Source organism: Drosophila montana, unplaced genomic scaffold (genome assembly GCF_035044405.1).
Source record: "Drosophila montana isolate Dmon_TW-CO22-7 unplaced genomic scaffold, ASM3504440v1 contig_3319_1, whole genome shotgun sequence".
NCBI classification, from domain to species: Eukaryota; Metazoa; Arthropoda; class Insecta; order Diptera; family Drosophilidae; genus Drosophila; species Drosophila montana.
In genome coordinates this window covers 269,327-283,027 of record NW_026998204.1, presented here as the reverse complement: position 1 = coordinate 283,027, position 13,701 = coordinate 269,327, and the positions used below count along the sequence as shown (strand labels likewise).

Below are 13,701 nucleotides of genomic sequence, written 5' to 3'. Positions count from 1 at the left end.
TGAGACTACCAATAACACATGAATTTCGACCAAAAATAATGTTGCCAGATTTGGATGCCAAATTGATTTAAAGGCCAAACCATTAATAAAAAGCCAAACCTTATGAAAATCGGATGAGATTTGACCGAGTTATGGGGGTGGGAAATTTTAACCTATGTCTATGTACGATATTTGAGAGTACCAATAACACATGAATTTCGACCAAAAATAATGTTGCCAGATTTGGATGCCAAATTGATTTAAAGGCCAAACCATTAATAAAAAGCCAAACCTTATGAAAATCGGATGAGATTTGACCGAGTTATGGGGGTGGGAAATTTTAACCTATGTCTATGTACGATATTTGAGAGTACCAATAACACATGAATTTCGACCAAAAATAATGTTGCCAGATTTGGATGCCAAATTGATTTAAAGGCCAAACCATTAATAAAAAGCCAAACCTTATGAAAATCGGATGAGATTTGACCGAGTTATGGGGGTGGGAAATTTGGACCTATGTCCATATAGGATATTTGAGAGTACCAATAACACATGAATTTCGACCAAAAATAATGTTGCCAGATTTGGATGCCAAATTGATTTAAAGGCCAAACCATTAATAAAAAGCCAAACCTTATGAAAATCGGATGAGATTTGACCGAGTTATGGGGGTGGGAAGTTTGGACCTATGTCCATATAGGATATTTGAGAGTACCAATTTTACATGAATTTCGACCAAAAATAATGTTGCCATATTTGGATGCCAAATTGATTTAAAGGCCAAACCATTAATAAAAAGCCAAACCTTATGAAAATCGGATGAGATTTGACCGATTTATGGGGGTGGGAAATTATGACCTATGTCTATATAGGATACTGTACCCCGGCCTTGCCCGTCTTTCATACGTTTCATACAAATGTTATTCGCGATTTTGCCGAATTTGCCCGTCACATAAGGTAACTACAGTGAGAATTTCAGCTTCCTAGCTCAGTCAGTCAATCAGTTAGTCAGTCAGTCAGTCAGTCAGTCAGTCAGTCAGTCAGTCAGGACTAACACTTTTATATATAGAGATAAGTATTCTAATCACAGTCCCTATTCTTAACTTCTGGCTAAGAACTTGAAGTAAGAGAAGCTGAATGAACTGAGCAAAGATTTTAAAATTTATAGAGTATCATTGAAAACATAAAAACAAATCAATCTCAATCAAAGTCTAGAAACTTTTGAGAAACCGATTCTAATTGAATATTAGAAGAAGAGGCTAAACCTTCATTAAGCTGAGCTTGAGGGCATCTTTAATTATAATTATATTATATGTTAATTAATATGTCTATCTATATATAGATATATGTGTCTATGTATTCAGGTCTCATATAACAAAATTTGCATTATTTACATATATTTCATTATAAGCAGAATAACTTATTCCCACCTCTATAAGGTCTGTTCACACATAATCTTCATCCTCGACATTCCTGGTCATGACATTGTTTAAGGTTCTTTTTAGAGAAGGTTCCAATATACTTTTATTGATATATTGTCTATTTGGGCAACTGTGTTCTCGAGTGCTGAGCAAGTCGAGTGGGTTCTCGAGCCTTGACTTTTACCCACCTACCCACTTTTGATGCCTTCTTATATAAGTCACATTTCTGGCTATCATTGAAGACCTTTCAAGCAAATATAAAGGTCTTGTTCTTTTTATTTGTTTGGCAAACAAAAATATTAATATTTCTGATTGCAGTGAGCTGTGTGTGTGGCAAACGGAAACCGAACCATGTCAAAAGGTAAAAGCCATCTCCCGTCCCCCCGCCCCTCGTTGGAGCATTTTCCTGCTTGTTAGCATTCTTTTCTATATATATTTTTGGCTACTTACAAGCTAACATTTGGCTTTGTTGCAGCTGCAAGTACTTATTAAGCCATAAGCCGCTTTCATGGCCAGACAACTAACTGCACGAGTTCTTAACTGGGTCTAGAGCCGTGCCGCATATTGTACTATATCCCATTTGAGTGGCATCCCCCCCATTATGCCCCTACCAGGACCCTTTGGGGCGTTGCATTTTTTATTTGGCCACGTACAAGTTTCGGAATAGCTGTTAACTGCTGCATAAAAACTTTTGCCCGCCAGCCCTTTGTCAGGCGTTTCGGCTTTTATAACGCAACGGCTTTAAGCCAATGTTTCGTCCGCGTTGCGTCTGCCAATTGCCAAGGCATTTCAAACTTTGGCCCCCCCAAGCATGGGCGTGGCAATTGGGGGCGTTGTGGCAGACAAAGTGTCAGGCGATGCGCTGTCTCCTTGGCCACATAAATAACAACAAGTTAAAGTGAAAGACGACTGCACAATACTCTGTTTGCAGTGTGAGAGGCAGGTGACTTTCCAACTGTCAGAGGCAGTGACTCTCAAACTGAGGCTAGGCAATGGGAAATATGACTATGTATGGGCAATGCAGTCTTGAATAACTTCGATGTTTATAGACCGATCTTCATAAAATTATCAGGGCTTAAATATGGCATAAAAAAGAAGGTATGTACCAAGGCGCAAGGCTCTACCTTTAAAAGAAAGTTTTAGAAAAAGGAAATATATCCAAAATGTAAAAGATATTTGTTATGCTTATGCTATACAATCAAAAGAAAGTTTTAGAAAAAGGGAATATATCGAACATGTAATAGATTTTTATTATGTTTAAGCTACACAAGAGTCGACATACCAAGTTTCGTGCATCTAGCTCTTCCATATTTCTCCAAACCATGTCGCCAAATCAATAATTATCGATATTATGCAAATGGGAGGATATCTCGAGATATCTCCTTCTGCTTTTGGTAAAGGAGAGACTATATTAGAATTCTCTAGCTATGTTTAGTTCGATTGATTTGATCGTAGCGACTTTCTGCCTCTAGTTACATGCATTTGCACAAAATCATATCAGTCTGGCAATATGCCCGCTTAACAAGTCGTGTACAGTGTATTGAGAGATAAGTGCAACAGCTGCGGCGCAACAAGTGAAACGCATCGAATGCCAAGTTGGCTGCGCACTTCAGCAATGCCAATGCCGCAACAACAACAACATCAACATCAACATCAACGTGAACATCAACAACACCATTAGCAACATGTTTGCAATTTTGTTGTCTCGCATGTTGCATGCTGCGCCCCCAGGCATAACACACCCCGCCCTCCCCCTCTCCACCCACTCCTAGCCTTTGCTCAGCACACGCCCAATTGTTTGTGATTTACGCACACTGCGCTGCGCTCGGGCGCACAACATCATTTGCAGCTCATTAATCAGCTCGGCTGCTGTTGCTGCCACAAGCTTGTCAGGCAGCCGCCGCGCTGAAGCTGAGCAGGCTTCTGGTCGCTGGCATGCCGCAACGTGCGGCATAATCGGCTTTGCCTCATACTTAACGAGCCACCAAAAATATGTATATAAATATATTTATACAGAAATTTCGCAAATATTTGCGCAGCGCAACAAAACTGAGACTGAGACTTACTGCCCGTTTCTGGCTTCTGATCAAAATCTGATCTCAAATATAATAAAATATGTACTTTTAGCAATCCGATCATTTTATTAGCTATAATTGTGCATGCCGCATCAATGTTATCAATAATAAGACCTTGATTTATTAGATTTATTAGGCTTGCGTTATAAAGATACCTCTATTTAAATATATAACTGTGAGAACTGGGGTTAATGATTAGGTAAAAAGGCTCAAACTTATTGTCAAGGCTCTTGAGGAAAATAGATTCAAAATGTGTTTTCCCATTTTTCATTTGCTGTCAATTATCGCATTAAACGTATTTTCAAAACTCTCATAGGAACTCTATAAATACATTTTACAGCGATTTTGGAAATTCCACCCGCAACTGTGGAAAATTGGGGGAAACGAATTTATGTAACCAGTTTGCGATCACTTCAAACATATTTTCAAACATCTTTATAAATATTCATTTATAGTAAGTCGTACACTTTTCGCTAAATCCATTCCTAAGTGGAATGGGAGTAAGCGATTATTTGGTGTCAAATATCGCTTCTAGCTTATTTTCATATAGGAAATTCCAATCACAACTGTGGAAAACAGGTGGAATGAATTTATGCAACCTCTTTGCGATCAGTTTCAACCCTGTTTTCAAAGACCTTTATAAAAGTGCACTTAAATCGTATTGAAAAAGGAGTCTTCAACTATTTTGCTTCAAGTTTTGCCCGATAAATGAGAACCTAATGAAAACATATTTCAGCGCTGCTGCAAATTCCACCCAAAAACTGTGGAAAATGGGCGGAAATTGATTGTGTGCAATCTTCTTGCTTTCTATGTAATCAGCTTGAAACTCATTTTCTAACATCCCTACGAAATTTCATTTTCACACACTTTCACACATTTCTACAAGGGTATATACGGTGCGGGACTTGGAGCAGTAGAGCACCTTTCTGTTTCCATACTTTTCGTTTTATGGCAAGCAGCTCTTATCTGGCCATTGTCTTTTATATCTGTCCGCTGATTTAATAAACCATCTGTGTTGCGTTCTCATCTGCGCGAAACACTCGAAAAAAATGCGCAACATTATGCAACTAGCAGAAGAATATTCATTTACCTTCAACATACCCTGTAACCAAAAATGGGTAGGCGGGGGCATATTAAAGTGTAGCAAAGGTAGGTAACAGGCAGCATGGATTATAGTATGTGGAACTGAAGCGAATATATGTATAGTATATTTTTTCCAAAAACATAAATTGGAATGAATAAACAGCCTTAAAATCTGGCATGTAATCAAAATTCTGGAAATAATATTAAAAAATGTATATTTCAAGTTCAAGCTGTTAATGTATGGGAAGTTTATATATATATGCTAGCCGATTTTGTATAAGTACAGGGTATCTGCTACGTCCAACTCAGTCGCCTGAAGCCAGCTTCAGTGGTTTGTTGCTTGGGTTTTATGTTGCATGCCTCGGTGGCTTTTATGCTGCAGCAGGCCAAAAGAGCATGCAACGCCGAGCCGTGGCCGGAAACTGTGGCGTCCAACAACGGACGTGGGCATATTTCAGCAGCAAGAGATAAAACAGGCGTGATGATAACACTTTGAGTGGGCGGGGCCAAGGCTGTTGCAGCAGCAGCAGCAGCAGTCAGCAGCCAGCAGTAACTCCTGCTCGTTACCCACTCGTTCACATTAAGCGCATTTATGCATGCAATTTTTTGATATAACGAGTACTGTGAGTATTACGAGTGAGTATAACGAGTACTCAGTATCTGTATCGCTGATAAGTTTGCAGCCTTTGCAGGCTTTGATGGCCGGCACATTCAGCTTTTGATGACGCCCCGACCAAGCTTATATAGTATAAAAAATATATACATATATGAATATTGGCAATCAATGCAGCCATTTGGGCATTTATTGCCAAATTGCCATAAGTTGCATTATGAGTTATGGCCCATTGATTTGTGCGCTTTTGTGCATCGCTCTCGTAATCATAATGTTTTAATTTATGATATACTTTATGCCCCGCAGGACTTGAGCACTTGCCACCGCTTAGTTTTGCTCCCATCTTAAACTTTGCCAATAAGAAATCGCTGAACTGTCGGCGTCTCATCAGAGTGCTTTATTTCGGGATATGGGTTCATTAAATACCCTACCAGGCATGTAGTATGTATAGTATGTATAGTATGTATAGTATGTATAGTATGTATAGTATGTATAGTATGTATAGTATGTATAGTATGTATAGTATGTATAGTATGTATAGTATGTATAGCATGTATAGTATGTATAGTATGTATAGTATGTATAGTATGTATAGTATGTATAGTATGTATAGCATGTATAGTATGTATAGTATGTATAGTATGTATAGTATGTATAGTATGTATAGTATGTATAGTATGTATAGTATGTATAGTATGTATAGTATGTATAGTATGTATAGTATGTATAGTATGTATAGTATGTATAGTATGTATAGTATGTATAGTATGTATAGTATGTATAGTATGTATAGTATGTATAGTATGTATAGTATGTATAGTATGTATAGTATGTATAGTATGTATAGTATGTATAGTATGTATAGTATGTATAGTATGTATAGTATGTATAGTATGTATAGTATGTATAGTATGTATAGTATGTATAGTATGTATAGCATGTATAGTATGTATAGTATGTATAGTATGTATAGTATGTATAGTATGTATAGTATGTATAGCATGTATAGTATGTATAGTATGTATAGTATGTATAGTATGTATAGTATGTATAGTATGTATAGTATGTATAGTATGTATAGTATGTATAGTATGTATAGTATGTATAGTATGTATAGTATGTATAGTATGTATAGTATGTATAGTATGTATAGTATGTATAGTATGTATAGTATGTATAGTATGTATAGTATGTATAGTATGTATAGTATGTATAGTATGTATAGTATGTATAGTATGTATAGTATGTATAGTATGTATAGTATGTATAGTATGTATAGTATGTATAGTATGTATAGTATGTATAGTATGTATAGTATGTATAGTATGTATAGTATGTATAGTATGTATAGTATGTATAGTATGTATAGTATGTATAGTATGTATAGTATGTATAGTATGTATAGTATGTATAGTATGTATAGTATGTATAGTATGTATAGTATGTATAGTATGTATGGTATGTATAGTATGTATAGTATGTATAGTATGTATAGTATGTATAGTATGTATAGTATGTATAGTATGTATAGTATGTATAGCTTGTATAGTATGTTAGCTCGTAAAATACGCTTTAATGTCTGAGTGTCTAACCAGCAATCGAAAGGTCGCTGGCTCAAACCATACCAAGCCAATAACTGCTTAAAATCCCAAAAAATCAACTGCGCTTCAAATTAAATTAATTTAAACGGGTTTCTTTCATTTATATAAAATTCCATTTGTGTAGGGTACAAATTGCAACGAAAAGAACTGCCAAAAAAAAAATATATAGAAACGAAAACCAAGCAACTGGGGTCAAAGTTTAATTGTGAGAACGAACATGCGTGGCCGGCGTTTGCAACATAAATCATTCTTTATTTCAAGCCGGCCAGACACACACACACACACGCTTTAATAATGAATGGTGTTGGACCCGGCGAGCATTAACACCTACCTTTTCGGTGTGGCAAGGCGAGTGCGTGCCACCGAATGTTGCTAACAAATCAAGACTGTTGGGCAACGGAATTGTTTTTCTTTGGCTCGTGTGAGATACACTGTAATTAATTATGGTGTTATTTAATTTAATTGCGTGTGTGGCATTTAGACGCAGTCAGTTGGCAAGTGCGCACAAATGGTTGGCCTATTAGCAGCCGCTGCCTTTAAAATACACGCAACACACACACGCACACACTCGAACGGAGGCCCGCCTGCGGCTAGACAAATGTGTTTTCGTGTTTGGCAAGCAACTCAAGCATTTGTCATGGTGCATTTAGGCCGCATGTGTTTGTTGCTTATGAGTTTGCCGCTGTTTATAATGCTGATGACGCTCAAGATGATGATATAAAAATTATGCTGCCAACCTGCTGTGCACCACTGTGCGTATACGCATTATAAGCTCATTTGTAGCGCTAAGTGCGTGAGTTTAACTTGCATAAGAAATACATGAGCTGGGCACAAAAAAACCCATGAGTATTTTATTGTTGTTCTTGTTGGCATTTTAAGTAGAATCCATAAACAAAAGTTCCTCCTGTCTAGCGGGAGGTTGCCGGTTCAAATACAGCGACAATTTTTAAGTTTTATATGGAAATGCAATAATAAATGATAAATAATTAATTTATTATAATGAATTTTTCAATTAATGATAATAATTATTTTACATTGCGATATATGAATGAATTAATGATTAAATGCAATTAACTATTTGATTAATATATTATTTAATTAATAATATCGGGAGGTCGCTAGTTAAAATTCAGCAGCAAGTTTTATATGAAAATGAATCAATAAATAATAAATAATTAGTTAACTATTTATTTGCATTCATTATTCAATTATTGCCTTTTAAATAATTAATATTTTCTTTGTTAGTGCAAAAATAAATTAAATTATTAATTAAAGCAATTACAATAACTTAATAACAAAGAAATTGATTAATAACAATATTTAAATTTATTTTGTTGTTTGTTTAGAGCTTCTTTTGTGGCTTCAATTTGGATACTAATTTCTTTACCATTTGCATCCTTATTAATTTGAGCCGGGCAACGCCGGTTAATTTCCTCCAGACTATAATATTTCCAGCCTGCCTGAGCAGCACATTTTTGTATATTTATAGGTCGCTGTCCCCTTTTTTTTCCTATGTCTGACTCAAGCTAACAAATTCACATTTGGCTTCAATAGAGTCCGCAGACAAGGGATAAATGTTGCTTTTGTTTTTGTAGTTCTTCTTCTTCTTTTTTGGCATTTTCGACTCACATGGATCAGTTAACGCTTGGCAAAGTGACAGCTAAAGGACAACAAACCCAAATAGGGCCAAATCAACACTTTGCTTCAAATCACAGCAAACAACAACACTTTTGATGCGGGTCATGTGGAAAATTGGGGTTGCATTTCCCGCTAAATGTATACATGTGTATGAGTATCTATTTTTTTCACTCGCATGCTGGCATTTTAAATGAACGCTAATTGAATCAAACCAAGAAATGTTTTCGTTGCCGTTTGTCAGTTTGTCCGTTTGTCCGCCTGTCAGTTAGCCAGTTTAGTCAGCTGTCACATGTGCAAATTTGTTAAATAAGTTTCTGACATGACCAAAACCCCATGAATTAGCACTCGACCAAGCCAAACATGGACATTAAGTATTGAAGGGACCGCCAGAGATGGTGCTTAAATTATTATAATTATTGCTGCAACTCGAGAGTTCTTCAATTTCGTTCTTCATTAATTTCGGCTCATTAATGATTGTCTTCAGTTCGGAGCACTAATGAACATGGACTATGATAAACATTATTTGGCTTTCGATATCGAAAGTAGCTTCACATTTGCCTTTAATACGTGCCGAATAATTACTTACTGATTAATTGCTTGACTAAGCGACGCCTAGTTAGTCGGCCTAACTATTACAAATACAATTGTTTACTTAACTATATATTTATCTGCTACAATTGTCATATTTCTGTCGCTCCCAATAAAGCTAAAAGCATATTTATCTTTAGCTTTTTTAGCTTTAACAAAAGATAGTCCCCTTAACTAGTCTGATATCTAAGGCTTCACACTCAAATCTAGCCTTTAAAAAGCTGTTTTTAATGCTCTTTAAACTAAAAATTATTCATTATATTGCAATTAGTTTTAGCTTCAGTCAATAATCGGATTCAATTTTTGTTTTAATTACGCTCAATTGTTTAGAACTTTCCGATAATAAAATTAATTATTACTTTAGCATTTTTTTAGCTGCACTTATTGTGCATATGTCACATTCGGTTTCATTTAAGTGAAAAGATTTAACTAATAAATATTTCAATTAAAATAAACATATTGTTGTAAGCAACAGTAAAAAAACAAACTGCAAAAAGAAAGAGCGGGAAAGCATAGTACCGAAGTTTAAATACCCTGGCTGACATATTGCAAATTTGTTTCTATATTTTTTGAACAAAAACTCAATCGATTATGGAAGCAACAAAAGTTGCTCACACAAAAATTTCTAATAATTATTATAATTTTTTTATTATTATTTTTTTCAAACATTCTTTTTATGCGTTTTCCACAGGGTATTCTTTGTTTTAATATTTAATAAAACAAATAAATCTGCAAAAGTTAGCGGGCCGTGAAATCAACAGTTGAGCTAAAAAAAGAGAGAACGTGTTGTGCGCAGTCAACTGTTGAGCCCCAAGCGTGCAACAACAATTTATTAACTATTGCGCTTTTTTCTTCTTCAGTTGTTTTTGTTGCTGTTGTCAGTCGTTAATTTGTCGTACGCCTAATTAATTTTACACATTTTTTTTTCGTCTTGTTGTTGTTGTTGTTGATGTTAGTCAGCCCTTTGGTCCCTTTGGGCTCATAAATATTTAATGCAAAATAATTAACACACACCCGCGCGCAGAGGGAGCAGAGAGCATGATTGATTGCCTCCTGCTGCCAGTGGACAATCATAAAATTTTCGTTAATCAACTTTAATTAATTAAGGCAGACAAAATGGCGTCGTCGGCGACGGCGTCGCTGGCGTAATGACAACGCCATACTGGCATATCCATGTCAATATTTCCGCTTTTGCCCAGCCGTAAATTATGCAATACTTTCTGCCCGCCGGCAGAAGCAGTTACCGTTAACGTTTCGCCCATGGCCATGGCCATGGCCGTGGGCGTCGACATGGGCGTAGGCGTGGCAGTGGTGCACGTGTCGCCATCGCTTTGGCATCATCAACTTCTGTCAGCTTCGTCAGCGACTCTTGGAACAGCGCCAGATCCGATGACAGTGGCCATAATTCCACGGATTACATTGTTTAATTTAAGCCACGAGCCATCAGCCACTTTCCAGCAACAACAATTACCGTTAGTTCGTTATCATGGCCACATTGATTTATCATATTTCTGCCGGAGGCTTTCATAATATTAAAACAAATCAAAGCCTTTTAAATATGACTTAATGAGTTGTATGTAATGCATTCCAAATGCATATGCTTAACATAATATCAGATGTCAGAATTCAGCCAGCCGACAAAAACAGGAGCGTAGTCGGGTGTGCCCGACTAAGAGATACCCTGTACTCGGCGCCGAGCTGCCGTTTCATATGCATGTGTACACACTCGCAAGTACGCATGCTGCAAGCTGAGCTTCTTTTGCAGCGAAAGGAAAAGCACACTCTTCTTCCCTTTGCCCCATGCTATCTATGGCAAATGCAGTCTTGATTAACTTTGGTGCTTATAGTCCGATCTTTATGAAATTTGCAGGCCCTAAATGTGACATATAAAACTACCTTTAAGAATGATTCTGGAGGGAATAGTTTCCAATTCCGGGGGAATGGCGGCAGGCATCTAAAATTACAATATTTTAAGTCAATATATTATATGCGAGAACCTTCGTTCCAAGTTTCTTGTATGTAGCTCTTACAAACTTCGAGTTATGGTTAAAAACCCAATCTTAAAATTTATTTGAATTTATTTGGTATTAAAGAAAAAAGAATTATTCGTTCTGCTTATCATATTCACACAAGCAAACGTTTCGATCAACAATATAGTATATACTTTATGTGGTCATTGAGGCTCTCGCCAGCCTGTTACATACATTGCACAATATCAATATACCCCTTTTTGTATATTTTCAATGGGTTTAGGTTATAATTAGTCATGCATTAAAATCAATTTAATCTCAGCCCTCAACTTTCATATGCTATATCCATAATAGTAGCTTGATAACTCTGCACTTGTTTTCAGTTCAGTCTAGACTCTGCGCTCTTTACAATTGATGAAACGCTGTCGGACAAATAATAAGAAGCCATTTAATTATCGAGCCAAGCACTCTATGACTATGACAAGCTTATTAAATTAACTTGTTAATAATATATTTTAATTTTAGGCAAAATAAGTAGACATACTTTTGTTCAAATCATGATGTTTGATATCTCTTTGAATCATTAACAACGTCAAGTGATCATAGAATCAGGAGGCTCTTGAAATAGCTACACGAACAATTATTAATCTCGAGCCTGCAAATAATGTAATTATGTTTATTTCATTGTTGATAAAATTTGTAGATAAGTGAGGTAAGCTCAGCTTTCACTCTAACGATAATTGCCTAACCATGAAAATTATATTGTTAGCCTGAAAAAAAATTATCAATGCAATGCATGCTATTAAAAATACATTAAATTTAAATTATATATCTGTGCATAAAGATATATTTGTAAATACATGTGGCTCATTTGACTAATTCATCCAGTTGTGACAATGCATTTACCAGTTGTAGTTATTCTCTGCCTTTCGCATCTCTCGCAAGTGGTAAAAATCCGAAAGATACTTTAAACTCTTATCAAATAATGAGAATAGAAATTTTATAGCGTGCTGATTCCGTGATAGTGTACAAGTCCACAAATTTAGAATGCTTTCCCGATCCCGCATTCGCTGTAAATGTGACTTGTCGCATTAAGGCTGTTAATTGGAATAAAGCGGTTGCCCAAATGGACTGTGATCTCGTCTCGCCTTTGGCAAATACATCGGTAAGCAGAAGAGAAAAGATATATTGGAAACCAGTCTAAAGGCTTCGATCGCTCAGGTTCAAATAGAAGTGTTTAAGAAGAGCGATAACAATCGATATCATCCCTTTCTGGTCAATGTGACCGTGAATATGTGCGACGTCATGTCCCGAAGGAATTTCATGCCCTACGGAACGATATTTTGGAAAATAATCAAGGAACACACGAACGTGAATCACAGCTGTCCAATTAGGGTAAACTTGTTCAGTTTATTTAAAAATAACTATTATCAAATATCTATTCGCTTAGCCGGGACATCTGACAGCCAGAAATCTGTTCATTGACGAAAGCTTTTTGCCCAGATTCCCTTTGGGCTTCTATCAAACTTCGTTGAAAATCGTAGAGAACTCCATCGACCGGCCCAGCAGATTCGCTGGCATTATAAAGTATTATTTTCAAGTTAAGGAAATGGTGAAACCTAAGAAAAAGGGATAAGATTAAGGCAATATGAGAAAAATCTTAACACGTTTACTTAATGATATTTATATCTAGTTATGTTTAGGTTATATCAGACAAAAGTATATTACAAATTTAATTTAATTACTTTTACATACCAATCCTTTTATTGCTTATTCCCTGCACTTGTGGTCAGATATTGTTCCATTCCGCTTAAAGGAAATCAAAACTATTTGTTGTCATTGAGCGAAGCTATAGCATTTTAGATCGGGCAGTGCTATGAAATATAATATTGGTATAATTATAATATTAGTAGGAAAGTGAGTTAGGCTCAGCTTCCATTCTAACAATAATTGCGTAGCTTTGAACATTATATTGTTCGCCCGAAAAACAATTAACAGTGCGATGCTGGCTATTAAAAACACGTTAAATTTCCATTATATATATTTTTACATAAAGATATATGTGTAGAAACTTAATAATCATTTGACTAATTCATCCAGTTTTAACTATGCATTTACCAGTTGCAGTTATTCTCTGCCTTTCGCATCTCTCGCAAGTGGTAAAACTGAGAAAAATATTTTAAACTCTTATCAAATAATGAGAATAGAATTTTTATAGCGTGCTGATTCCGTGATAGTGTACAAGTCCACAAATATAGAATGCTTTCCCGATCCCGCATTCGCTGTAAATGCGACTTGTCTCATTAAGGCTGTTAATTGGAATAAAGCGGTTGCCCAAATGGACTGTGAACTCATTTCGGCTTTGGCAAATACATCGGTAAGCAGACGAAACACCTGTGCAAACCAGTCTAAAGGCTTCGATCACTCAGGTTCAAATAGAAGTGTTTAAGAGGAACTCTAACAATCGATATCATCCCTTTCTGGTCAATGTGACTGTGAATATGTGTGATGTTATATCAAAAAGAAACTTTATACCGTACGGCACGATGTTTTGGAAGATACTCAAGAAACACACGAATGTGAATCACAGCTGTCCACTTTTGGTAAAATGATTGAGTTGGCTTGAAGTGCTTTTATTGAATATCTATTTCTATCCAGCCGGGACATCTAATGGCAAGAAATCTGTACATTGATGAAAATATTTTGCCCCGATTCCCTTTGGCCTTCTAT

General features: G+C 36.1%; 1 protein-coding gene across 1 annotated transcript; it reads left to right on the top strand.

Moving 5' to 3' along the window:
• Positions 1-10,117: 10,117 nt before the first annotated feature.
• LOC135434384 (uncharacterized) lies at positions 10,118-12,607 on the top strand. Its single transcript, XM_064690956.1, has 5 exons — positions 10,118-10,146; positions 10,201-10,477; positions 11,978-12,136; positions 12,193-12,366; positions 12,422-12,607. The coding sequence occupies exons 1-5, from the start codon at positions 10,118-10,120 to the stop codon at positions 12,605-12,607; spliced, it is 825 nt and encodes a 274-aa protein (XP_064547026.1).
• Positions 12,608-13,701: the final 1,094 nt, after the last annotated feature.

Bases quoted from the DNA above. Each gene is read 5' to 3' on its own strand.
- LOC135434384 (XM_064690956.1), top strand. From the start codon at position 10,118: ATGGCGTCGTCGGCGACGGCGTCGCTGGC. The intron at 10,478-11,977 runs GTTCGTTATCAT...GAAATTTTATAG, and splicing joins AGCAACAACAATTACCGTTA to CGTGCTGATTCCGTGATAGT. The intron at 12,137-12,192 runs GTAAGCAGAAGA...TCGATCGCTCAG, and splicing joins CGCCTTTGGCAAATACATCG to GTTCAAATAGAAGTGTTTAA.